Here is a 27382-nt window from a genome sequence, read left to right on the forward strand (position 1 = left end):
TCACTATTAATTGAGGTCAGGTACGTACTGGTTTATTCCTTTGGCAGTTGGCTGCCAGGGGATTTGAGAACATCCCCTGTTGTTTGGAAGATAGTATTTGAAACCCCAGTTTTAAAGGGAGGAGGGGGAAAGAGAAAACTGAGCACTATAGGCTAATTGTGCCTTGTGATATGAGTAATAGTGGAAATGCTCAAATCTGTTATTTGGGATGTAATTTCAGGATATTTATGAAATATTAGAATAGAATCCCTACAGTGTAGAAACAGGTCCTTCAGCCCACCAAGTCCATGCCGACCCTCTGAAGAGTAACCCTTCCAGACCCATTTCCCTACCCTTTTATCCTATATTTACCCATGACAAATGCACCTAACCTACACATCCTTGAACACTATGGGCAATTTAGCATGGGCAATTCATCCAACCTGCATATCTTTGGATTGTGGGAGGAAACCGGAGCACCTGGAGGAAACCCACGAGGACGCTGGGAGAATGTGCAAACTCCACACAGATGGTCACCTGAGGCTGAATTTGAACCTGGGTCCCTAGCGCTGTGAGGCAGCAGTTCTAACCATGAACCATGTTGTTAAGCTGAATCAAATGAATTAATGAAAGGCAGATTGTCTGATACATTCATTGCAGCTTTTGAGATTGTAACTATTGGCTGAATATGGCGGGGGGGGACCCCTAAATTTTCAAGCATCATTGATTAAATGACACAAGGTTTTTGTGCAGTATTCATGCCCACTGGAATTGGAGAAATTTATTAACATAGATTGAGTAACACCTAAAAGAAATTTGAAATAAATACGCCATTTCCAGGCCAGCAGACAGTAGCTAGTGGAGTACCACAAGTGTCATTTTTTGGTCTTCTGAAATACAATTTGTGTTAGTCACTTAGATGCGGGCACAAAGTGCAGTGTATCCAAGTTTATTGGCATTACACAGTTGGGTGAAAAAGTAAGCTATGAATATAGTCTGCAAAAGGAGGTACATACATTAGGTGACTGAGCAAAAACATAGCATGGAATATAATGTGGGGAAATTTGAAGCTTTTCAATTTGTTAGGAAAAAATGTGAATCTGGGAAATCTTGATATTCTGAGAGATCTTGGAAACGTTTACTTGAAAATTCTGTTCTGCACATTTTTAAAATTGTGCTTTTGTTTTCAATTTTCTGCCGAGCCATAAACAAATTATTTATTACCAAACTTGTTCTGACAACCATGGGCCACAATTGTGTAGCTTCACAAGCATCTTGAATCTGGGTATCTTTGGTTCAAAGATAACATGCAGATACAGTAATCAGAATTAGAAAATTAGGGTAGCAAGTATTGGTGGAAGAATGAGGTGATGGTAACCAGGTGGAGGAGGGATGGGTGTCTCGAGGCCAGAGTTGAGTTAGTGGAGGAAGGCTGGCCAGGGAGGAGTTAGTAGTGGAAGGAGGTGGTGGCAGAGGAATGCTAAGGAGGATAGGTAGTCAGAGAGAGGGGAACCCTCCAGAATGTCTGATTTACACATACTCTAGGATGCTTCCAAGTAAAGAGGAATTGTCCAACAGAATCCTACATTTCCCAGACATTTCCTTCAAAATATGCTACAATGGAGATTCCACATGTGCAACTCCTACCCACGTTACAATAATGTTTGTCTGGCCAGCAGAAAATCCAGGCCCAGGAGTTCTGTCTTTTCTACAGCTATCTGAATGGGTCAAAACGAAAACATCTTGACTGGAAGGGAGTATTTACACTGGATAATGTATTGTGCTTTTTACAGTCATTTGTTTTTCTATTGCAGAGATAAAATCATTCTGGATTTTTTAGATCCAGCATGTGTTTGATTTATAAATGTTTAACTTGATAACCACAGCCCTCTCCAAATAGCGCTGTGAAGACCTTTCATTTTTCCAACATTCACAGGATGTGGGCTAGACTAGCATCCATTGCCCATCCCCAATTGTCCACTTGTGTTAACATAGTTTATATTGTAATATTGTGTTGTGAGAGCAAATGTTTTTCATTTTAAGGTGCTTTTCTTCAAAAATCAGTTCATTTGAAATAAGATATCATCAACCAATGAAGCTTTTTTAAAAAATCTAGTGTAGCATGTGAATAATGTATGTGCATAATTGAGAAATAGTATTCTGAAAGATTGAGCCGGTTTAGTGATATTTAAATGCATGCCAAATTCAAGTCTTCCAAGGACAAGACCATCCCCAGAGCCACACCACAAGAAGGCAAATGATCTTGGAGCTGCAATTTCTTTAATTTCTTTAATTTCCAGCTTCATGATATCATCCCATGTCCAGCACTTCTCAGCTGTTGTTATTCCAGTTTCTCTGTCTTATTCTTCCAAAGGTGACTCTGCCAAACAAAACATCAAACTTGCATTTTAGGTCTGTAATTTCAAATGTTTCTAGCTCAGGTAATAAATAGATGGGGGGAGTATTGGGATCTTTCAGGAATTGCTAGATTCAGGGAGAGTCCCAGACGACTGCAAAATCACTAACATGACTCCCCTGTTTAAGTAAGGCAAAAGATTGCAGGCTGATTAGCCTAACCTTGGCCTTGGGTAAGATCTTGGAAGTCATTGTGAAGGATGAGATTTCTGAATACTTGAAAGTGTATGGTGAAATGAGGCAAAATCAGCTTGGTTTCATCAAAGGGAGATAAAGTCTTACAAATCTGCGCGAATTATTAGTGGGCGGCACGGTGGCACAGTGGTTAGACCCGGGTTCAATTCCCGACTCAGGCGACTGTGTGGAGTTTGCACGTTCTCCCCGTGTCTGCGTGGGTTTCCTCCGGGTGCTCCGGTTTCCTCCCACAGTCCAAAGATGTGCGGGGCAGGTGAATTGGCCATGCTAAATTGCCCGTAGTGTGAGGTAGAGGTAAATGTAGGGGTATGGGTGGGTTGTGCTTCGGCGGGTCGGTGTGGACTTGTTGGGCTAAAGGGCCTGTTTCCACACTGTAAGTAATCTTAAAAAAAAAGTAATGAGCAGGTTAGACCAAGGAGAGCTAATGGATATTAGCTACCTGAACTTCAAGAAGGCCTTTGACAAAGTGCTGCACAGGAGGCTACTGAGTAAGATAAGGGGCCATTGTGTCAGAGGCAAGATGCTAGCATTGACTGAAGCTTGGCTGTCTGACAGAGATCGGGGATAATTGTGAATGGCAGCTGGTAACAAGTGGTGTTCTGCAAGGCTCAGTGTTGGGACCACAACTTTTCACTTTATACATTAATAATCTAGATGAAGGAACTGTGGGTTTTCTGGCTAAGTTTGCAGACAAGTACAAAGACAGGTAAAGGGACAAATAGCATTGAGGAGGTGGAGAAGCTGTAGAAGGACAGGTTAGGAGAGTGAGCAAAGAAGTGGCAGATGGAGTACAACATTGGGAAAGTGTGATGTCATGCACCTTGGTAGGAAGAATTGAGGCATGCACTATTTTCTAAATAGGGAGAAAATGCAGAAGTCTGAAGTGCAAAGATACTTGGGATTTCTCGTCCAGGATTCTGTTAAGGTAAACTTGCAGGTTGATTCATTTGTGAGGAAGGCAAATGCAATGATGGCATTTATTTTGAGAGGACTTGAATATATTTCAAGTATTTCTGAGGCTGTATAAGGCTCTGGGCAGACATACAAATATCGTGCAGTTTTGGACCCCATATTTCAAGAAGGATGTACTGGTCCTGAGCGTGTTCATGTAAGGGGCACGAGAATCGTCCCAGAAATGAAAAGCTTAACATGCAGGGAACACTTGAGGACTCTGGGTTTATACTCGATGGCATTTAGAAGGATGAGGGGGGATCTAATTGAAATATACAGAATATTGAATGGCCTGGACAGAGTGAATGTTGGGAAGATGTTCCCATTGGTATGAGAGACTAGGACTTGAGGGCACAGTCTTGGAGTAAAGGGAAGACCTTTTGAAACGAAGATAAGGAGAAACGCCTTCAGCCAGAGAGTGGTGAATCTGTGGAATTCATTGCCCTAGAAGGCTATGGAGGCCGGGTCACTGAGTATATTTAGGCTGAATAGCCTAATTTCTGCTCCTATGTCTTATGGTCTCAGTCATATTTTGATGAGGCCCACTTTGCAATGTAGCTTTGTTTTTGTTGTTAACCAGGCTTTTGAAGTTTCAATAAGGGTTTCCACTGTAAGATTGTTTTACTGTATATATTGTTTCAAACCCTTTGGTTTGGGGGGGGGAGGGAGGCGGGAGGCAGGGTGGTTTGGTAGAGATCATGTAGCTTCAGAAACATTTGGATCATATTGAATAGAACGTGATTGAGTAATTTTTTCATTGGATTTCCAATCAGTCGAAAATTCTTGAATCAGCCAGTCTTGGTTGTGTAGTGAACACTTAAAAGGTTCAGTTATACTATGTTTTACCATTATATTTTTTCCACCATTGCCAGATAGTCAGTTTGCATCACGCAATGATTAAGTTTTCTGAATCCCCTGGCAGTTGGTTTGAAAGTTACATTTTATAGTTAACGCTAGCCATGAAATATTCCCACATTGCTTAGAATGTCTAAAATGGATTCAAAGACAGTTTATGATCTGGTTTAAAAGACTGAAACACTTGACCTATGCTAGCTAAAAACAAATTGGTAGCTCCCTGAGAAAGCGCTGTCTTTAGAGACATGTTGAAAATCTGTTTAGGTACACTGCTTCTTGTTCACATTGTATGACAGCACATTAGAGAGTAAATTTCCTGGAGGAATTTGCCAAATAAATCAATTTTGGTTTTGAATTTAAAGATACTTTCCTTGTCATAGATACTAATTGATGCTCGATGCTGCCTTAATTCTTTAGGTTTTTCTGTTCGCTCCTCATCAGAGTTAGACCATAAGACCATAAGTCATGGAGTTCAGTTTCCTTTCAGCTGTTTTCCTCAGTCAAGCTGCTCATTGCTCTGCCATTGCCTAATATTGGTCGCTGTTCCTGATGCCCATCAGCTGCCAGTTTCTTGGCCTGGTAACAGCTCATCCTGAACTGACCGAGCTCCTTTTTAGGAATTATGGGATGGCCGTATTGGCCTTCAGCTTTGCTGTATCAAATACATGTGTTTGAACTCTGATTTTGGCTAGAGTAGCCCAAATAACTTCTGGCCAGTCTGTACGTTTTGACACTTGCCCATTTCTTTTCAGTCCCTTCCTCCCATCACCAAACCGTACTGGACCACTGAATTATTGCATTAGGCATCAAGCCTCTGCAGTTAGTAACTCAGTCTTTCACAGTGCTACACATGTTAATTTTTCTGATCAGAAAATGGTTTCTGTCTCCCGTCCTGGGCACTTTCCCCTAAATTCTGGCTATTTTGCTCTTTCTGCTCTAATGCAGTCTTTCATTTACATGGTCTTACTCTTCTGTATCCTTCCATTTTCTAATTTAGTTTTCTTCTTTTCACTGCTTTGTCCCTGTGTATTTTGTCATGCCATTTCAGCTACAAATCCCTCATGGACTTTTCCACCATTTTCCTCTGATGTAGTTACGACTTGCTGCTCTCTCTGTAGACCGAAGCACACCCTGGCTTTCCAAGCAACTATCTCCTTTATTGGATAAAGGTATCATTAATCTCCTTTACATTCCTTTTTTCATGTTTTCCTTCCTTGCCTAAGACCTGGGAGCTTGAGTGTGTAAGTTGGAAATAATCAACATCCTCTTGTTTGTTTACTTGTATAAGTTTAACTCTGTGGCATATTTCTAATATTAGTTTCCCTGGATCTTGCATTGTTGCCTCCAGGGTACTGCAAGATTTTATCCTTGGTACCTTTTTTTTTGTAGCGTTTTGTACTGAATTTCACACTGCATTTCACAACTGCTTTACACATTCGCTCCCTACTTCACCACCTGCAACATATCAATGCCATACTCTGAAGTTTTGATTCAGTCTGCTTTCTTTTTTTTTCCCCCACCATCACTGACTTTCCTCAGTTATTGGTGAAACTTGCAGTTGTCCTTATCTCATGCTGTGCAACTCCTTCTATAAGCATCCCCCTCTCTTCCACCCCCCTCCACCCCTCCTGCCCCAACCTTGCTGATTGCCTGTGCAAATGTTTTTAAAAATCTTTCTCTTTGAGTAACCTCAGCCAACTCTCTTAAGTTCTCTATTGCTTGGCTCGGTCACTCCTTGAAGCATGAGAGACATTATATTATGTTAAAGACACTATACTAATGTAAATTCATGTAAAAAGAATGCCTCTATCTTTCAAAACGGAAATTCAAGTTAAGACTAGATTTCAGAAATGCTGATCTGAAATCGCTTGCTTTTCAGAACATAGAATTCATATTTAAATCCAGTTTTATACTTTGCATTCAAAGTCATTGACAATGAAAGTTTTTTTATTCTTGTTTGTTCATGAAGTGCCATAAGTGACAAATCAGTAGCTCATTTCAAGTAAGATAATTGAGTTTTGAAAAGAATGTCAATCTGTGACAACATTGTCAAATGAAAACATATAATTAAGTCTTTGGTTTTGTATAGTCCTTTCACTTACTTCCAAATCATTGATATTATTTACGTTTTTAATATTGAATTTTCAAAATGAACTGAGATGCAAATGGCTGTTCTGAACAGAGTTCTATTTTTTTGTGATTGGTAGTTTGTGCTTTTTTTAATAGTATCTTGAACCCTGCTTGGTTCCCCTGGTATCCAATATAATACAAAATCCAAAGCATCAAAGAGTAGTCTGTAACCTTTTGACGAAGAGAGATTAAAGGAAGGAACAGTTTAGGAAGGAAACAGCAGAGCTTGTGGCGTGGCTGCCATTGTTGAGACAAATGGAACGTAGAATGTGCAAGCGACCACACTGGGAGCATGGAAAAAGTGAGGCCTGCAGATGCTGAAGATCAGAGTCAAAAAGTGTGGTGCTGGAAAAGCATAGCCGGTCAGGCAGCATCCGAGAAACCAGAGAATCAACATTTCCAACATGAGCTCTTCATCAGGAATGTGTGTGGGGGGATGATGGCAAGGGAGCTGACTGATCAAATGGGAGGGGCTGGGGGAAGGTAGCTGGAAATGCGATAGGTAGCTGGAAATGAGAGGTGATGGTGATAGGTCAGAGTGGTGTGTGAAGCAGATAGGTGAGAAAGAAGATGGACAGTTCAAGAGTCCCTCGAGACAGTTGCCCCCCCCCCTCCTCCATCCAAGGCCCCAAAAGATCATTCATTATCTGGCAGAGATTTTCCTGCACCTCCAAACACCTCATCTAATGTGCCTTGCTTTTTATGTGGTCCCCAGTACATTGGGGAGGCAGGACGCCACCTTGCGGGATGTTTCAGAGAACATCTCTGGGACATACTCACCAATTAACCCCACTGCCCTGTGGCCGAGCAGTTCAACTTCCCCTCCCACTTCACCAAGGGCATGCAAGTCCTGGGCTACCTCTCCTGCCAAATCCTAACCACAGAATATCAATGTCGAATTCATACATTTCCTCATCTCCCTTCCCCTCCCCTCCCCACCTTATTCCAGAACTAATCCACCAACTCTGCACTGCCCTCTTGAACTGTCCAACCTGTCCATTTTCCTTCCCACCTGTCCACTCCACACTCCACCCTGATCACTATCACTCCATGGAGGAGTTGTAGAAATGAGGACAGTCAAGTCCATGTAGGTATTTGGGGTTAAAAGAGAACTTCAGAGTTAAGATACAAGTAAAATGAAATGAACCTCCTGTGAGAACAGGCTACAACTTGGTACTGGTTAGTGTACAGGCAGCAGAGCTTTGGATGAGCTCAGATTTGGGAGACATAAGATGGAATATCTGTCAGCAGCCCATTGGAATAGCAAAAGTGTGAATTTTCTTTTGAGGATACTCTTCAAACGTTGGATTAACATCTTTGGCCTCCTTTTCTAGGGTGCTTTGGAGGTACAGTAAATATGAAAGATATTTCAGGCTGTTTTTTGGACACCGTGCCATTTATAAGGTGTTAGATATGCTGTTGATGCAATACTTCTGTTACATATTCCCTTTCAGTTCTTTTATAGTGTTAGTTTTTATGAGTTTGCATGAAGTGCAGTGGCTTATAATTTTTTATTTTAATTTATTTTCTAATCGTGGGTGGCACGGTGGCACAGTGCTTAGTACTGCCGCTTCACAGTGCCAGGGACCTGGGTTCAATTCCCGCCTCAGGCAACTGATTGTGTGGAGTTTGTACATTCTCCCTGTGTCTGTGTGGGTTTCCTCAGGGTGTTCCGGTTTCCTCCCACAGTCCAAAAATATGCAGGTTAGGTGAATTGGCCATGCTAAATTGCCTTTAGTGTGAGTTGAAGGAGTAAATGTAGGGGAATAGGTCTGAGTGGATTGTGCTTTGGCGGGTCGGTGTGGACTTGTTGGGCCGAAGGGCTTGTTTCCACACTGTAAGTAATCTAATCTACTCTAATCTCAGTTGTTAATGGCAACACTTTTGGTAACCCACTGAATCAGAGTGGTGAGCCTATGGAGTTTACACAGAAGGCTGGAGGCAAAGTCATTGAATGAATATATTTAAAAAAGGAATTATTTTCTAGTTGCTGAAGGTGTGAAGGAGTATGAGAAGAGTATGGCATTGATGCAGAGGATCAGCCTTGATCATGTTGAATGGTGTATTAGACTCAATAGGCCTAATCAGCCATACATTATAGTAGCCACTGTGCTGGCTGACCAAACACCAAATTGTACTAATCGCATTTACCTGCATTTGGCCCATAGCATAGTATGCCCTGCATTTTATGTGCTCATCCAAATGCTGCTTAAATTTGCAAGAGTACCTGCTTCCTCCACCCTCTCAGGCAGTGTGTTCCATACTTCTGCAACCTTTGTGGTTTAAAAAAAAATTTTTCCTTAATCACCTCTAAACCACATACTCTTCACCTTAAACTTACATCCTTTGGTCTTTAGACATTTCTGTCATACAGTAGGCAGTGGGAATTTCTTCCCTGTCTATGCCTGTCATAATTTTGTCTACCTCATACAGATCTTCCTGTACCACCTCTACTCTAGGGTAAACCCAGCCTATTTAGTCTCTCCTCATAACTGAGATTTTTCATTTCAGGTAATATCCTTGTAAATCTCCTCTGGTCTTACTCCTGCACTTGTCTTCTGTGTTTCTGAGTTTTATAGCACTTGTGCTGTAACCATTACATGGAACTGTTAACCTTAGCTATCTCCTTGTCCAGGATATATTAAAGCAAATAGTTACATTGCACTTAATTGTGATTGTTCTGTGCCCCTTGTACACAGGGAGCCCAGAAGCCTTTCACGGAAATAATCAGAGCTAACATTGGAGATGCTCATGCGATGGGACAGCAGCCAATTACATTTCTGAGACAGGTATGTGTACGTGTGAGGGTAAAATAAGTATTATAGTGCTTTCTGAAAGGTTTTCATTTTAAATTCACTTTTTATAGGACAAAAACAGGTTTCTCTCAGCCAGGTCCTAATTAGCATTGAAAGTTTCCTGTTTCCAAAATGTGTTTGGATTTTCTTTGTTGTTGCAAATTTGTGTTATTAATCTGGAATGCTTTCTCTTCAATCTGTGGCATGGTGGAGAGGTGAGCGGTTCACCTCTGTTCACGTACTGTTTCTTAGCATAACTATACAACTTCAATAGCCACCTAAAATGTCTTTTTTAATTCTATGTGGAATTTATTTCTGGGTTTTGTACAATATTACAATACAATTGTTTAAACAGTTAATCATTGGCTAATCGCACGTACAGTATTTGTCAGCCAAGCTGAAACCTTGGACACTGGCATCGTTGAGGTGAAAGTGGAGCCAGGAACTCCTGGTTGTAGCAGGCCCAGAACCAGGAACAAAGCAGCAGTGGCAGCGGAGCCGGGGACTCTGGGTTGCAGGACGATTGTAGATTCATCAAGGTACCTAGTATTGGCGAGGTAGACCCAGGGCAAAGATATAGGACCTAAAGAATGGTTGGTGGGTCTGGCACAGACAGGAGCGAGACAGTGGAGGTGGTGATCTGGCTCAGGAACCATAGTGGAGCTGGTAGAACAAATATTGATTCTCTTTTGGTTATTTTTTTTATTATTAAACTAATTAAAATGGTGCTGGATTGTGGCGACAGTTGAAGCTTTTCACTGTATTTTATTGTATGAAAATGTAAGTGACAATAAATTGTTCAGTTCAATTCAGAAGCAGGTGTAACAAGTAGAATGAGCAATTGAAAGTATAAAATGTCAGAAAAATACATATGTGACACTTTCCAAGTCAGAATCTGATGAATTACAGTCCCATTTCTCTTGTTAATATTTTAAAAAATGTCTTTATGACCTTTTTGTTTTGAGCTCTTTTTGTAACAACTACACATTTGAAAAGGACCTTTTGTTTGCAACAAATATGAAATATGAAGCATTTCCCGATAATTGTTTACAAAATGCAATGAACGTTTGTAGTTGAAGTGTTCAATAAAGTTATGGCTGCGGAAGGTTGCTTATTAGTGTTGTTGGCAGAAGAAATGCTTAATTGGATTGTATTTCTTTCCCAATTTAGGTTGCTGCTCTTTGTACTTATCCAGAACTGCTTGAGAGTCAGCATTTCCCTGCTGATGCAAAGGAGAGAGCCCATCGTATCCTGCTGTACTGTGGGGGTCAAAGTTTAGGTATCTTTGTTGCATCCTCCTTTGTACTTTTGCATTGATATTTAGGATAGTACTGTTCAGCAAAACTGATACTATAAAAGTGAGTGATAAATGTAAGATTCTATGGAAGGTGACTAGTGAAAATTTCATGTAAGATTATAACTTAAAACTGTTTCCAAGTTTGTCATGTTCCAGTAATGAGGAATAGTGGACATTGTTTCCTCTTCCTCCTCCAATGAGATCATGGTATGTGCATAATGCAATCTATGGAATTGGTTTATTTTGCTGGGACCGGTTGGGTTCTTCCAGAATAGTTTTGTTTGCCTGCTGATTTTAATCAGAATTACCTATTGGGCACACGTTGATATTATTGGAGTAGTTGCTGATTCAAGACCAAAATAGAATATATATATAGTCAGTGTGTGTGTGTGTGTGTGTATATTTGTTGCCCTCACACAATAGAATGACTTGTGAAGGCAGGATAGTTTGCTGTGAGGATTGAAAGAATTGTGATGAGCTTTACTCATCATTGTAAAGAGGGGACAGTAAAGATCCAAATAGAAAACATTCTTAAATTTTGACCAGTTGTGATCATCATTTCAGAGCCCAGTGCTCTCTGTTCTATCCACAGCATTTAGTCAACCTTTGAAAAAGCATAGGGAATTAGCCAGCTGGCACAATACCTAGACCAAGCTGCCAATTGAAATTGAAAATATATCAAATGTCAGCTTGTGCCTCATCTGTATTAGTAACAACACCAGAGACGTTGAGTAATACACATAGCCAAAAGTCCAGCACTTCTGGAAAGTTTGTAATTTTAATGAAATGTTAAACTGTAATATTTATCATCTATATATATATTTTTTTTGCCAGGTTCCTACAGTGCAAGCCAGGGTCTAGATTGTATACGTCAAGATGTTGCTAAGTACATAGAGACAAGGGATGGAGGAGTTCCTGCAGAATCTGATAATATTTACATTACCACAGGAGCAAGTGATGGAATAACTGTACGTAAAGCCTTAGCTCATTTGTTTAAAAACTTGAGTGTGGTTGCCACTGTTGAATTGTAGCTGATGAATTAAATATGTTTGGAATTGCTCTATATTTGAATAGTTTTAATGCTTATCATTCTGAATTACCTGCCTCTCCATTTTTTTTATTTTATAGACTATTATGAAACTTCTGGTGGCTGGAGAAGGGCGAATGCGGACTGGAGTGATGATTCCAATCCCACAGTATCCCCTATACTCAGCAGTCATCTCTGAGCTAGGAGCCGTCCAAATCAACTACTACCTGGATGAAGAAAATGGCTGGGCTCTTGATAAAAATGAACTGAAAAGAAACCTGAATGCAGCTAGGGAATATTGCAACCCCAAGGTTCTTTGTGTTATTAACCCAGGAAACCCAACTGGTACTTGAACTATTTCAAAAATAGACACTTGTGTACTCTTGAAAAGCTAGTCTTTAGCAAATGTTAGGCACTCATTGAATTGTTGTAATATTAAAGAAAATATTTAAAAGTCAGTTTTAGCAAAGGAATTAATATTGTTACAGGTATAAGTAAGGCACACTTTATTTCAGTAACACAACTTTTCATTTGTCATGGTAATGTGACTCAGTTGCAGCATTCCTGCCTCTTGTGTCTGGATGCACATAATCTTTGCTGGCACTTCAGTGCAGTACTGAGAGAATACTGCACCGTTGACCTGTTCAGGTGACACTAAACCAAGTCCCATTTTATTCTTTCAAATTGTTGTCAAGAATCCCATGGCAATATTTAAGGGAAATATACTGAGTTCTTTGATGGCCTGGCTAATGTTCCTCCTTCAATCAATCATATTATCTATCCATAGATTATTATTTGTCTCGGTGTGTCATTTACCTGTATAATTGGACATTACAAAATGTACTACATTATCTCTGGGAATTATTGGATTGCCCTGAAATGTCAGAGGTGCCATGGTAATGCGGTTTTAACAAGTCCATCCCAGAAGTTATAGTTGTTTATCTTGTACCAATGCATATGGATTTACCAATTATTATTATTTTATTACCATCTATAGCCCCTCAAAATTAAATTGGTATTATTGCAAATTCATTCTGAATTCTGCCAGAATGTGAGGATCCCTGGATGCATACATGTTTTTCTTGGGTGAAGCACCTTTGGGGTTGAAAGTAACCATGGGGAAAAAGGGATTGGGTCAAATATGTAAAATCACAAAACAGTTTTTAACCCACTGCCTACGTCCTTCCTCTTTTTGTGGCGGTGGTTTTCAAGCTATATTTAAATTGCCCATAGTGTTAGGTGCATTAATCAGGGGTAGGGGAACGGGTCTGGGTGGGTTACTCCCCGGAGGGTCGCTGTGGACTTAATTGGGCCAAATGGCCCATTTCCATCCTGTAGGGAATCTAATCTAGCAATCGATAAATAAGACCGGAATAGTCAGCCATAAAATGCTAATGTATTTTTATGTGCTCCTTGTGAGTTAGAGTGGGTCTACCAATTGTGCTGATTGTGGTTGTCCTCATTGCTGTGTTTGATACTTCTCTCCTCCTTCCACCCCCCCCCCCCCAAAAAAAAAACGATTAATGTTCCATCTTTCCCTCCTTCCTCCTAAATTGGAGATGGCTACCGTCGTTCCTATTCAATAGCTAGCCTCTTAATCTGGTTAATTGCCAGGCAGAAAATATGGAAGAGAAAAGGTAAGATGCCTACTGTTTAGATTTTGTAGGACCTACATTACCCTCCTCCCCCCTGCTGCTGTGCTGCCCTTCTTCACTTCACCCCCCCCCCCCCCCCCCCCCCCCCCCCCCCCCGCCAAACAAAATATCAGTCCCCTTGACTTTGTGCAAAACTCCATCTAGTGACTAATTTGAGAATTACAGTAATGCGCTCGATGAAAGTAAGGAATTAAATGATGGCTGTCTCCTGATACCTGAAGGTTCACATTATAGAGACATAGAGATGTACAGTACGGAAACAGACCCTTTGGTCCAACTCATTCATGCCGACCAGAATTCCCAACCCAATCTCATCCCACCTGCCAGCACCTGGCCCATTACACATATATAAAGTACTCCTCAATCACACTTTGAAATGCACTGCTGTTTACAAACATAGTGGTGCCAAATAAGTATAATAAATGAGTGAGTGGGATGCAATGTTGTCACTAGCTATACTGGCAAGAGTGCTGCACATGTGCTTTGCACATGAGTGTAGAGAGCATTTTAGGAGTGTTAGAAAACCTCTTAAATAATCAGATACGAGTGCAGCACCCCTGTCTTAGTGTTTAAACTTTTGTAAGAAGTGATGGGTTAAACTGCCTGAAAGAGGAAAGCAATTCTGAAATGGAAATTCATAAAATTAGTTTTAATATAAGTAGCTTTTTGTTTTAATCACAGGCCAAGTACAAAGCAGAAAAGGTATTGAGGATGTAATTCGTTTTGCTTATGAGGAAAAGCTCTTTGTTCTGGCTGATGAGGTAAGACCAACCTTGTTAGCTTGCTTTTGTTTTCACGTTGTTTGATAGTTAAAACCTTGTGATTTTGGGAGAGTGTTGTATTCCCAGTCATGGATTGTTTAGCCTCAGAAAATAAAGTAGACTTGGATGTTTATTTTCTCTATCCTAGGTATACCAGGAAAACGTGTATTCTGAAGACTGTAAATTTTACTCATTCAAGAAGGTGTTATATGAGATGGGTCCGGAGTACTTCAACACAGTGGAATTGGTCTCATTTCATTCTACGTCCAAAGGATACACAGGAGAGTAGGTGTTTCTATTCTGCTCAATGTAATCTTACTTGTGTGCAGTTTTTGTTTACATTTGTAAGCTTCACTTCAGGAGTTTTAAATAATGCTGCATTTATTCAGTTAATTCTTTTGTAGGGATAAATTTAATCTGGTCAGAGTATCCAGTAAAGAAGGCACAGTCTTAAAATCAGACCCATGTTATTTAGATGTGAAATCAGGAAACACTTACCTCACAAAAGGTAGTGAAAATCTGGAATTCCTTTTAGCTAAAAGACTACAGATATTGAGTCAAATTGAATTTCACTCAAATTTCATGTTTATTATAAGATCATCAAAAATTGGCTACTTGACCCCTCAAGCCTGCCCTGCCATTCAGTAAGATCATGACTGACCTATCCATGTCTCCTTTCTCTTGCTGGCATCTTTGTAGCTTTCAACTTCACAATTTCAAAAATGTTTCAGCTCTAGTTTCAACAAGAGTCTGGGGTAGATAATTCTGGACATTTGCAACTCTTTAGGAGAACAAATTGATTGTATCTCTGTCCCCTAATTTGAGAGTCCCCAACTTGTGGAAACAACATCTAATCTGGAAAGCCTACTCAGAATCTAGAATGTTTCAATAAGATTATCTCGTCTAATTCTTCTTAATTCTTTTTATTTACTCGTGAGTGTAGCTGGCTGAACAGCATTTATTGCCTATCCCTAGGCTGCCCTTCAGAAAGTAGTGGTAAGCTGCTGCCTTGAACCAATATAGTCCATGTGCTGCAGCTTGACCCACAATGCCCTAAGGGAAAGAACTCCAGGATTTTGACCCAGCTACAGTGCAGGAACGGCAACACGTTTCCAGTTCAGGATGGTGAGTGGCTTGGAGAGGAACTTACATGGGTAGACCACCACCTGCATCTCCTGCCCTTGTCCTCCTTTTATGGAAGTGTCTGTGGGTTTGGAAGGTGCTATCTAAGGGTCTTTGGTGAATTTCTGTCATGCATCTTATAGATTATACACACAGCTGCTATTGAGTATCCATGATGGAGAGAGCGGATACATTGCTAATCAAGCAGGTTACTTTGTCCTGGATCATGTCAAGTTTCTCGAGTGTTATTGGAGCTGCACTCATCAAGGCAATGGGGAGAATATTGTCACACTCCTGATTTGTGCCTTGTACAGTTGACAGATTTTGGGAGTCATGAGGTAAATTCCTCGCTGCAGTATTCCTAGCCTCTGACCTGATCTTGTAGCCACTGTTATGTGGTGAATCCAGTTGAGTTCCTGTTCAATGATTTTGGATTTTGACAATGGGGGACTCGGTGATGGTAATACCATTGAATACCAAGTAGCAGTAGGTAGACAGTCTCCTATTGGAGACAGTCATTGTCTGGCATTTTTGTGGTGCGAATGTTATTCAGCACTTGTCAGCCCAAGCCTGGATATTGTCCAGATCTTGTTGCATTTGAATGTGGGTTGTTTCAATATCTGAGGAGTGCTGGAATGGCGCTGAATGTTGTATAGTCATTGGCTCAGAACCTCAGTTCTGACCTTAAGAGGGAGGGAGGGTCTTGGATGAAGAAGTTGAACATGTTTGAGACAAGGACACCCCCCTGAGGAACTCCTGCAGAGATATCCTCGAACCACCATTTTCCTATGTATCAGGTGTGACTGCAACCAGTGGAGAGTTTGTCCGCGGATTCCCATTGAATCTAGTTCTGCCAGGGTTCCTTGATACCACACTAAGTCAAATGCAGTCTTGATGTCAAAGGTTGACTCACTCACCTCACTTCTGGATTTCAACTCTGTTGTCAGTGTTTGAACCAAGGCTGTAATGAAGTCAGGAGCTAAGTGATCTGCGCAAACCCAAACTGAACATCAGTAAGCCAGTTAATGAATGAAGTCCCATTAATAGCTAAAAGTCTATCTTGTTGAGCCATACTTGGTAAGTCAACCCCTTCATCGCAGGAATCAGCCTAGTGAAGCTTTGATTTGCCTCCAGTGCCTTATTTAAATATGGTGACCAAATGTACACAGTACTCTGGCTCCTCATTAATGCACTGTAATGTTGTAACAAGTCTTCCCTGTTTTTAAACTCAAGTAGCAATAAAGTTCAACACTATTTTTGCTATCTAATTACTTGCTGCATCTGATTGCTAATATTTTGTCTTTCATGCACAAGAACACCCTGATGCCTCTCAACATTTCGATTCTTAATATTAGCTGTCTGCTTTCTGACTCTCTGCCTTCCTCCTTGAACAAGTGTTACATTAGCAGTTTTCCAATATGTTGGAACACTCCTGGAATTCAATGAGTTCTGGAATATTTTGATCAATATCTGCACTATCTTTTGAGCCACGTCTTTAACTCCTTGGATGCTGATCATCAGGTCCTGTTCGTTTATCAAATAATTTGATCCTCGTGATAGAAACTGTTGCAAGATCTTTCTTCCCATTAGCACCTTAGTTTGTAGTGTTCTCTACTGTGAAGACTGATGCAGATAATTAAACTTGGTTCCCTGTTCCCCTTTTCAATTCTTCCATCACATCTTCTCAGTCACTTTGAACTACTTTTCTTTTTTATATACTGTGGACGTTCTTGCTGTTTGATTTCACAATTCTTGTCAATTTAGTTTCATCATCAACTTTCTCCCTCTTTATTTTCTACTGATTCACATAGCTATTTCCTTTATATATTAAAAAAATCCTCAACTAGCATTAGTTTTCTTCGCTTTGTCTGTCTGGGCTTTTGAATTGGATATTCTCCTTGGCAACCTTTGTTAGCACGGATGTTTCATCCTTCTTGCTGAGTCATTTTTGACTAGAATGATTTATTTGCTGTGCATTTTGAAATATCTACTTTGATATCTGCTTCTGCTACTGCTCGTCTGCTGATTTTACCCTTTGTCTATTCTCCTAGACAATTGTCTTCATATCTCTATAATTGTCTTTATTTAATTTCAAGACACTGATTTGAGACCTGAGTGGCTCTGCCTGAATTGAATTTGAAATTTTATTATGTAAGCATTTATCGACTCTTTGGTCAGTTGCTGCTGTTCTTTGGTTGTACATGTTAAGCATCAATTTCACAAATGCTGTTTGGTCTCTTTCACTTTACCATTATTATTTTAACACCTTGAATTAATGTGCTTTTGCACTTCCTTCCTCTCTGACATTCAATAATTTCCATTTGACCATATTAAGTTCCTTCCATTTTTCTGCACATATAATATTTCTAGTTCCTTTGTAATCTGTCCACTGTCTATACTGAGCTGTTTTAATTTAGGAATCTTTGTGAATTAAATCAAATTGATAATTTGATCTAAACTCTGTTCTGCTCCTACTATTAGGGCCTTAGAGCACCGGACATGGTATTCTCCCTCATTGACATGACTGCTGCAAAGAGTTCTTGTTTGGCAACCCTTAAGTTAATTTCTTATCCATCACTAAATTTTATTCTGGATTTTTGACCTTAACCATACTTCAGGCAAAACATGTGTGCCTATATTTATGGAATCTTGTACCTTTTGTGTCTTTGTATTCACACATACTTGGGATTAATCAAAATTTATTCCTTACATTGTATTTTTTTTTAACTATTTAAACTCTATAAGTCAACCTTGATTTTTGTCAGTCCAAGAGTGTGGTGCTGGAAAAGCACAGCTGGTTAGACAGCATCCAAGGAGTAGGAGAGTCGATGTTTTGAGCAGAAGCTCTTCACCACACTTTTCAACTACAGTCCTCACTTTCTCCAAGTTGATCTCGTTTCATTACAGTAATCCCACATTTGCCAGGATACTTTGCTCATTTCCTCTTTATGAATATGAAGAGAAAAATACTTCAACTATTTGTGGTAACCTTGCTCAGTTTTTAGCTTATTTGGCTTTCTTATCATTTGTTTTGAACATTTTATGAAGGGTTTTTGCCCGAAACGTCGATTTTGCTGCTCCTCGGATGCTGCCTGAACTGCTGTGCTCTTCCAGCACCACTAATCCAAAATCTGGTTTCCAGCATCTGCAGTCATTGTTTTTACCTATAGATTTGCAAAGGCAAAGCAAAACCATTATAAAATCTATCATTATTGATTGGGGTATTACACAAATATCTTCCATTTTTTGTATTTTTAAAACTATCCATTTAGCCGCAACTGCGTTATGGCATGAGCCCAAAGAGTTTGTCTTAATTATTCTATCATTCCATTGAATGTAACTTATGTATGATCCTTCATATTGTGGCTGATATTTTTGTATAATTGAACACACAATATTTGCAGTTACTATGCTGAGGAACACTACAATTTCTGCTGACATGGATGAATGTCAATGAATTGTTAACAAATACTACATTGGAAGAAAAACACTCGTAGTGCTGAAGTGAATAGGTCATGAAACAAATGTGTGTTCTGTTAACCAACCCTCAAAACTAAATAACTGCTTAATTTGAAGTCCCTAATCGCAATAATTTTTCTGTACCTGTATGTCCTTTTTTTAATCTGTTCATTGTGAAATTTGTATTCCATACGCTGACTTTATAACCTACTTTTAGTGTCAGTTTGGATTTCTTAGTTTAGGTTTTTCAAATAGAAAATAACATCTTTGGAGTAAATAATAGATTCTTCTCATGAACATGTTGACTTGTTTTGTGTGATTCCAGTGGGACTCGTTAATCTCTGGAGGCTATTTGGGTATGGAGAGCATTACAGCACAACACAATCTGATCATGCCTTCACCTGACTTCCATGTGATTGTTGTCAGGTGAACCCAACTGAAAAATGCATGAGCATAAACTCCATCCTCAAATAGAAATTATCTTTCTCTTCAGGTTCAACAGTTGCCTTAAAATGTTCAACTTATTCGACAGTAATGTAGAGATTATCCTGAAGATTTCAAATCCTGTATTTCACAAGTGATTCATGTAGTCTGCAACAATATAGTTCTGACTCTGTTATTTGTGCTGTTTCTATATGATTGTTAGTTTTGGCTGTGCAATTTTCCAATAGTCAGAACATGTAACTTAATTGTCTCATATTTTAGGTGTGGATTCAGAGGTGGCTATATGGAAGTTATTAACATGGACCCTGAGGTTAAGGCTCAGCTTGAGAAGCTATTATCAGTTCGGCTGTGCTCCCCTGTCCCAGGGCAAGTTGCCATGGATGTTGTGGTAAATCCACCAAAGCCTGGAGAAGAATCTTATAAGCTGTTTACATTGGTTAGTCAGTTTTATGATTTCAGTTGAATTGATTTTATTTCTCCATCACACATGATTTAGTCTTAATATTGTGCATTTTACTCCATCTGCTTATGTTACTGCTTCAATGTTATGTTGTGTGTTTTAACTAGGAAGATTTGCCAACAATTTCACTAATATTAGTAATTTTTCTGGAATAAGGTATTATTATATCTGTGCTACTTTGTCATCTGACAGCATGTGAAGTTCATGTAGACAAAATTGTCATCAGTACTGAGGACCTGCACAATTAACTACAGTTTTACCAATGTTTCTAAATACACTGTCTGCTTCCACACCCTAAACTCCAAAATACTACGTATTGAATGCTTCTAGCCATCTTCCCTCTTGTCCTCTAAGCTACTCTGGAAAGTACTGGTTATTCAGTCACTGAACTTTCCAGTCCAGCAATGAAGTTGATTCAGCTAACCGTAACAGTTTCAATATAAGCAACACCATGATTAACTGATTCCCAGCTACAATAAGAAAGGTTAACAATCTGAAACTTCATTATCACATAACATATATATAAAATGTCTTTTAATGGGAATTGCAGACAAGTATCTAAAACTATCTCCTTTGCATACATCTGCATCTAAAGTTTTTTCAGTCCTTACTGTAAATATTGGCCAACATATTGGATTTAGGACTAATTTAAATGTTCTGTATTTGTAGGTGTGTTTGATGTACAGGCACAAGATATTATGTTGTCTCCACTGAAGTATAAATGTGGTACATTGTTATTTTTAATAAGGTGTGTTTGTTTAACATGCAGGAAAAGATGAAGGTATTGCATGACCTTGCTGAGAAAGCTAAGTTAACAGAGGATGTCTTGAATACAATTCCTGGAATGCACTGTAACCCTCTGCAAGGTGCTCTGTATGCATTTCCAAGAATATTCATTCCTTCCAAAGCAATCAAAGAAGCTGAGGTTTGTAATTCCAGAACTGAAAGCATACATAATCTGGTTCTATATTTTGCAGATCAAAATGACTATTTAAGTTATATAATTTTGGAAAGGGACTTCACCTTTTCTTTTCCTATTTGGCAATTATTTCTTTGACTGTGATTTTGGAGATTTGTGGTTCAGGTTGTAAGTTTGCTCGCTGAGCTGGTAGATTTGTTCTTGGACATTTCGTCACTTTACTAGGTAACATGCGATAAAGTGCTGGTGTTCTGTCCCACTTGCTATTTATTTGTCTTTGTCTGTTGTGGTGGGTGCCATCACTTCTTCTGGTTCTTTTTCTGAGAGGTTGGTAAATAGGGTCCAAATTGATGTGTTTGTTAATGGAGTTCCGGTTCGAATGCCAGGCCTTTAGGAATTTCTGTGCGTGTCTTTGTTTAGCGTGTCCCAGGATAGATGGATGTCCCAGTTGAACTGGTGTCCCTCTTTGTCTGTGTGTGGATACCAGTGTTAGTTGGTCATGTCTTTTAGTGGCTAGTTGGTGCCCATGTCCTGGTGGCTAGCTTCATGCCCGTCAGTCTAATGTAATGTTTGTTGCACTCCTTGCAGAATACTTTGTATATGCCGTTTGTTTTGCTCATTGTTGGTGTGGGGTCCTTTTAAATTCATCAAGAGCTGTTTCAGTGTGGTGGTAGGTTCGTGGGCTACCATGGTGCCTAGGGGCTAGAGTAGTCTGGTTGTCATCTCTGAGATGTCTTTAACGTATGGCATTATGTCTGCCATACATTATGTAGGATGACCAGACTACTCTGGCTCCTAGGCACCATGGTAGTCCCACGAATCTACCACCACACTGAAACAGCTCCTGGTGAATTTAAAGGACCCCGTACCAACAGTGAGCAAAACAAACTTCATATAGAAAATATCCTGCAAGGACTGCAACAAACTTTACATTGGACAGACGGGCAGGAAACTAACCACCAGGATACATGAGCACCAACTAGCCACCAAAAGACGTGACCAACTGGTATTCACACACAGACTAAGAAGGTCACCAGTCTAACTGGTCAATACATCCATCCAGGACAGGCTAAACAAAGACACACACCCAGGAATTCCAAGAGGCCGGGCATTCAAACTGGAATTCCGTTAACAAACACGTCGATTTGGACCCCATTTACCAAACTCTCAGAAAAAGAACCAGAAGTGATATCACCCACCACAACAGATCACGACAGATAAATAGCAAGTGGGACAGAACACCAGCACTTCATCGGAGGCTCACTGATGATGTTACCTAGTATGGTGGCGAAACACCTGAGAACAAATCTACCAGCTCAGTGAGCAAACTTTTTTACAGCCGAATTTTTTTTTCATCTGTCAGATCTGAAGTTGGTGGATGTATGACCTACAAGTACATAGCACTGCTATAACTTCCTTTTGTCCAAACAGATGCATCTTTCACTCCATGCCTTCCCCATTGTAATGCTCGGCAAGATCAATGAAATAGTGTGACTTCCAAGCTTGTTCCTACTTTTACTCTATGCACTATCCCTAGGAACATAGTTTTGCCCTGCTGGTTTTAAGAGGTTGTTGCATTGAATGATGCTTGATCTTAGCACGAATATTATTTGCCTGCTCCCTCACCAATCCAGAGTTCCCTGGCTTTTTCTTGCAGCCTTTCTTAATTAATAGCAACCCCTTAAGCCAGTCTTCTGGCATTTTACTTGTGGTTATCAGTGATACAAATATCTCTGCAATGGGCCCAGTAATCTCTTCCCTAGCTTCCCACGAAGTTCTAGTAGAGATGGCAGTGTTTAGTTGGACATTTCAATATGGTGACATCTAATGCAATTTGTTTTTAAAGAAATGAAAGAATATTTTGTGTATAGGGTTCAGAAGTTATGTGTTTTGCAAATGAAAGTAGTTATGTTCCAATTAAAGTACACCAGTTTATATTATATGAATTGTTTTTTCGTGCCTTTGGATTGTGATTACAACAACTCCTGTGCACATTTGCAACTTGCATTAGTTGTAAATCGATCCAGATTTTGCATATCTGAATAGTAGCTAGGCCACTACGTATAGGTTCACTCACTGATTCTTGCGAGCAGAGGCCTATTCTGATAAGTGGTACATGCTCGGAATTTACAAATGTATAATCCTTCTAGTCTACTGACTACCATGATCTAATAGAAATAACAAAATAGACTGGGTTCTGGATACGCAAAACACAGATGCTGCTACGTTTTGCCACTGGTTCCATTGAGCATTGAGCATGTATTCTCTTTCAGATGGATATACATTGGAGGTCAAATGGGAAAGGTAGTCCCTTTTAAAACAGGAGTTCTCAGTCTGCTGTCTGGAGGAAAAGTGGCGAGCCTATACATGTAACAAATACACGTACTGGTAGATGAGCTCCGCCAGTTTTGTGAATTTAATCCCAAAGCTTTGAGTATAGTCTTCAACTTTCATATAATGGTGTCATCTCCTGCCCCATTTGAAATACATTTTTGATCACACTTTATTCATTTATCATGTGTCATTCAGTCCTAGGCCTGGGTGCCCAACTGGTTTCTTTTAATAGTTTGATCCACCTCTGAATTTAAACCTTGATGGGGTGGAGTCCTTAATCGTCATCCTAGCATTTTTGCTAGAACGGCTTTACAGATTTTTGTCAAGTTTTCTGCGACTGATTTTGGAGCTGTATTCTTGGGAGGCAGTATTTTGCCATCAATGATTTGTTTCAAAAAGATAAAATAAGTTTTGCCATTTAACTTTAATTGTGTGATCACTTTATTTAAAAAAAAACAAGTGTATAGGCAAAATTGTTGGTACGATAACTGAGTTTTGGTAGGCTTTCTGTCCATGAACTGTTCAGTGAAAGTCCTGGGATTTTTGTTGGACTGCATACTTGCTACAATCTTTCAATTGGCTGATAATTATAATGGTCTGAAGTCTGTTTTGACTGTCCTAACTGAAGTTATTCTTGATTTAGACCCGTGGGATGATACCAGATATGTTCTACTGTATGAAACTCCTGGAGGAAACTGGAATTTGTGTGATACCTGGCAGTGGATTTGGACAAAAAGAAGGAACATATCATTTCAGGTGAAGTCTATGCGATCATTGTTTCACAATATGTCTGACTGCTTTAAAAGCTGATAATTTATAGTTTCGGCTAATTGTATACTTAATTACCTGAACAATTTGAATTCCACTGGATATTTTTTGAGTTTTAAGATGAGACTACATATGTTCGATGCACTGCCTTTTTTTGGTGGTGATGGCTCACTTTGATAGAGATTTAGTCGGAAGCCAAAAAATGCTTTGATAACCAGCGTTGAGAGATTTGAGGTGCTAATAGACCTATAGGTGAAGTAGAAAAGTCACTAAAAGTAGCAAAACAAATTAATAAGGCAAAGCAAGCAAGGTAGAGGGTGGGAGGGGACATCATTTGTGAAGAAATTAGTTATAACAAACTTTTGATCAAGCCAAGCTTGGAGGCCATTATCAAGATAATCGGTTAGGAAGGAAATATTTTGATGGAGGGATCAAAGAGCTGAGGACACAGATCTGTGCCTAGTTCTGCTTAAAAAATAAGTTGAGATGAATGTTACAAAAACCTAATGATTACATTTATCAGGAAAGGCTAAAGAGACTGAGAGAACTTTTTTTCAACACTGCAACTGTAAAGTGCAGTGTGACAGAGGTCTTTATAATTGTGAAAGTCTTTTGATAAGGACATGCAATGAGTAAGTATTTACACTTTTCGGAACATTTAAAACTAGTGACTATAAACATGGCTGTCTGCATTTGCCCCTAACCTTTGGCCTAAGTAGTTTTCTGAATCCCCGTAGTGAAGGACAAAACTCTCCCAACAGTTTGTCTGCAAAATATGCTCTGATACTCATTGCCATATCGCAATTCTGCATTGACTGCAAATGTAATTTAATCAGGCATTGTCCGCACTCTGTGTCCTGCTTGACTCAGTACAGTGCTGTCACCTGATTTTACAGAACAGATGCTTATTATACTCACTGACTAAGAGATTGCAAAACCCCAACACACTGCCAACTTCAGAAAGGTACAAGACGATGTATAGGTTTAAACGTAATGAGAATTTAAAAATTGTACTTTTGATGGGCTATAAGACAATGTAGATAAATGAGTAGAGACTGATGATATGTAGTTTGTATGCCTGAAACCAGACTTCAAAACAACAGCTCTACTCTCTTGGAATCAGTGTCGTAAGGATCTACAGCACAGAAAAATCCTCCTTGGCCCCTAGTGTCTACAGTAATCAAAAATAACCACTGGATTATTCAAATCCCATTTTCCAGCATTATATGCCTTGGGCATTGCAAGTGTGCATCTAAATATTTAAATGTTTTGAGGATTTTTGCCTCGACAACCCTAAAAGGTAGTGTGTTCCACATTTCCATCACCATGTTGGAGAAAATGTCTTTCTTCTCATTTCCTCCTAAACTTTAGCTCAAATCTTTGTCCCCGATCTTTGATTCCTCCATTTATGGGAAAAGTTTCTTCCTGCCAACTCAATCTATTCCCCTCATACATCTCAATCGTGTCCTCTCCAAATTTTTTCCACTATAAGGAAAACAACATCCAGTCATTCTCTCCAGCCCAGGCAACGTCCTGGTAAATATCCTCTGATCCCTCTTCAGTGTGGTAGGGAGTTTGACATTCACTTTAATAATTACCCAGCAATTGAAGTAGGTTTCTAATCCTTCAACTTTTCCTGGATGACTGGTCACTTAACTTGGAGGGTTCTAATTCAGTTATTCAACTTTAGTGTATTTTTTGAGGATTCCAGCCACAGGGACTTATGCCATCAGAATGTTCAATTTCTCGGGTAATTCCCGTGGAGCTATTTTGTCTGGATCTGCATGTTCCAAACAGGTGACTCCAGTTTACACTGTTACAACTCCTCTCTGGCCCATGTTTGACATTGCTGATGTTTAGAATTATGCCTTTTCAATCATCTGGAGTTAGGTGTAAAAATTGGGCTTTGGAGAACCACTGCACATTCCCTTCCAGTTTGGAAAATAACTTCACAACTGTTTACTTTGGTCCCTTAGCCAATTTTATACCCATGTAGCCCTTCACTTGCATGTGCTTTAGTTCTGTTAATTGTGTTGTGCAGTATTTTATCTCCCTTTTTAAAAAAAGTCATACATTCACTGCATTATCTTCTTCAATTCTCTTAATTACTTTAGAGAATGCAAGCAATTTAGTCAAAAATGACTTGTTTTTGTACATCCATGTTGCCACTCAATTATTGACCCATACTTTTCCACGTGCCAATTAATATTGTCTCAGAGTATTGATTCTACAAATTTCCCCTCTCCCAAATTAGACTTGTTAACCTGTAGTTTCCATGTTTATTCCTCCATTTAAACATTGAAAAATAGTTTATATTGAATGACTCCATCCTTTTCCCTTTCTTGAGATTTTTCTTTTAAAGTAATTATCAAAAATATTAGAGATAAAGTAGAAGGTTGAGGAATCATGAATTGATAAAATTTGCCAACTTTTATTTTATCAAAACCCTGCACTAGTATTTGTAATGTTATTTTCTTCCTCCAGAATGACCATTCTCCTTCCTGTTGAGAAGCTAAAAGTGCTGTTGCAGAATGTGAAGAATTTCCATATTAAGTTTCTTCGGAAATACGCATGAGCACAGTTGGTTTTTTTTTCACCAGAGGAAACTCCATCTAAATGTTCAGTTTACTGTTTCTTAATTTTATTAGACTGTCAAATTAATGTTTACTGAAATGAAATGGCATAACTATTAGCCTACAAATCTTTCTTGTTACAGCTATTTGCTAGTTTGGTATTGTGATACCAACTTGTGCTGTACTTTTTGATAGTACTTTTGTTTACATTGGAAGTACTCGTTGGAAAGATTGGTTTTGTTGCACTTCAAGAAGTTTTTTATAGTTTAACAAAAAATACGTTTCTAGCAACAGGCAATATGATATCAAATATTTTTCTAGGTTCAAGCCTCTAATTGCCAGAAATATGCTGTGATCAAGAGCAGACATTTGGGGTTGTGCCTTCTTTTTGCCTTGTTGCCCACGTATTGTGAGTGGCAGTGCATTATCTGGACTAGTGAACAGCTTTTATTACACTTGTATGTAGCAAGACCATATCTTCAATCAAGGTAGAGCTTTGGTGTGTATGCAGATGGATTTTCAGCAGGCTTAAGAGCTGCTGCCTGAATTGACTCAAATGCTAACTTCTAACTCGGCCAAGTGAATGGATTTTACAATAATTCAAAACATCTGGCAGTGAGATTTTTTTCTGAACAATAGAGGTGTAATGTTTATGTTTTTACTTTGTAAAGTTTGGGAAGGCAAATGTTACAACTGTCTTTGTAAATGATATGATTCTGAATTTGTTTTCTATTCAAGGGCTTCCAAGTAGATAAATTCAGAAATCTGAAAATGAATTGGCTTGTGCCAGGAGAGGGGGCAAAAAATAACTGCAGTTTACAAGACTTTGTTAAGGAAAAGGGAGTTTTTTTATGTCTCTCAAAAATGTTTTGAGCTTATCCATATTAATGTCAATGAACAAGAAATATCTCTGCCAATAAATTGCCTTTTATTGCTCTTTAAGTTTAATTGTCTTTCAAAAGAAAGTACAATTACATATCTGAATGAGTTCTGCTCTGCCAACATCCCTTTCTGTCTCTTCTACCCTCCCCAATTGAATTTGTAGTCTTTTCTAATCATGTGACAACTATAACCACTGTGGGAGGGGCTAATTTCAGTAGATCTCTTGGAGAAACTAAGTGCTCAAATCTCATTTAACTCAAAATGCTGAGTATCCTCACCGGTGTTATTAATCAGGTACTGATGGATGAACATATGCTTTTCAGTGAAGGTTCATTCACTGGCCAAGATTCATTTAATGTGT

At 39.2% G+C, this 27382-nt stretch overlaps 1 protein-coding gene across 1 annotated transcript in view; it reads left to right on the plus strand.

Annotated features, from left to right (window-relative positions):
- gpt2 (glutamic pyruvate transaminase (alanine aminotransferase) 2) overlaps positions 1-27128 on the plus strand; it is a 33731-nt gene extending 6603 nt beyond the window's left edge. The window contains exons 2-11 of the mRNA XM_060838105.1: positions 9225-9314; positions 10491-10599; positions 11452-11585; positions 11746-11989; positions 13981-14060; positions 14209-14345; positions 19347-19521; positions 20315-20470; positions 23442-23554; positions 26051-27128. Coding sequence (XP_060694088.1) covers positions 9225-9314; positions 10491-10599; positions 11452-11585; positions 11746-11989; positions 13981-14060; positions 14209-14345; positions 19347-19521; positions 20315-20470; positions 23442-23554; positions 26051-26141 — 1329 coding nt within the window. The 3' untranslated portion in view covers positions 26142-27128. The remainder of the gene's footprint in view (positions 1-9224; positions 9315-10490; positions 10600-11451; positions 11586-11745; positions 11990-13980; positions 14061-14208; positions 14346-19346; positions 19522-20314; positions 20471-23441; positions 23555-26050) is intronic.
- Positions 27129-27382: the final 254 nt, after the last annotated feature.

Source organism: Hemiscyllium ocellatum, chromosome 17 (assembly GCF_020745735.1).
Source record: "Hemiscyllium ocellatum isolate sHemOce1 chromosome 17, sHemOce1.pat.X.cur, whole genome shotgun sequence".
NCBI lineage: Eukaryota > Metazoa > Chordata > Chondrichthyes > Orectolobiformes > Hemiscylliidae > Hemiscyllium > Hemiscyllium ocellatum.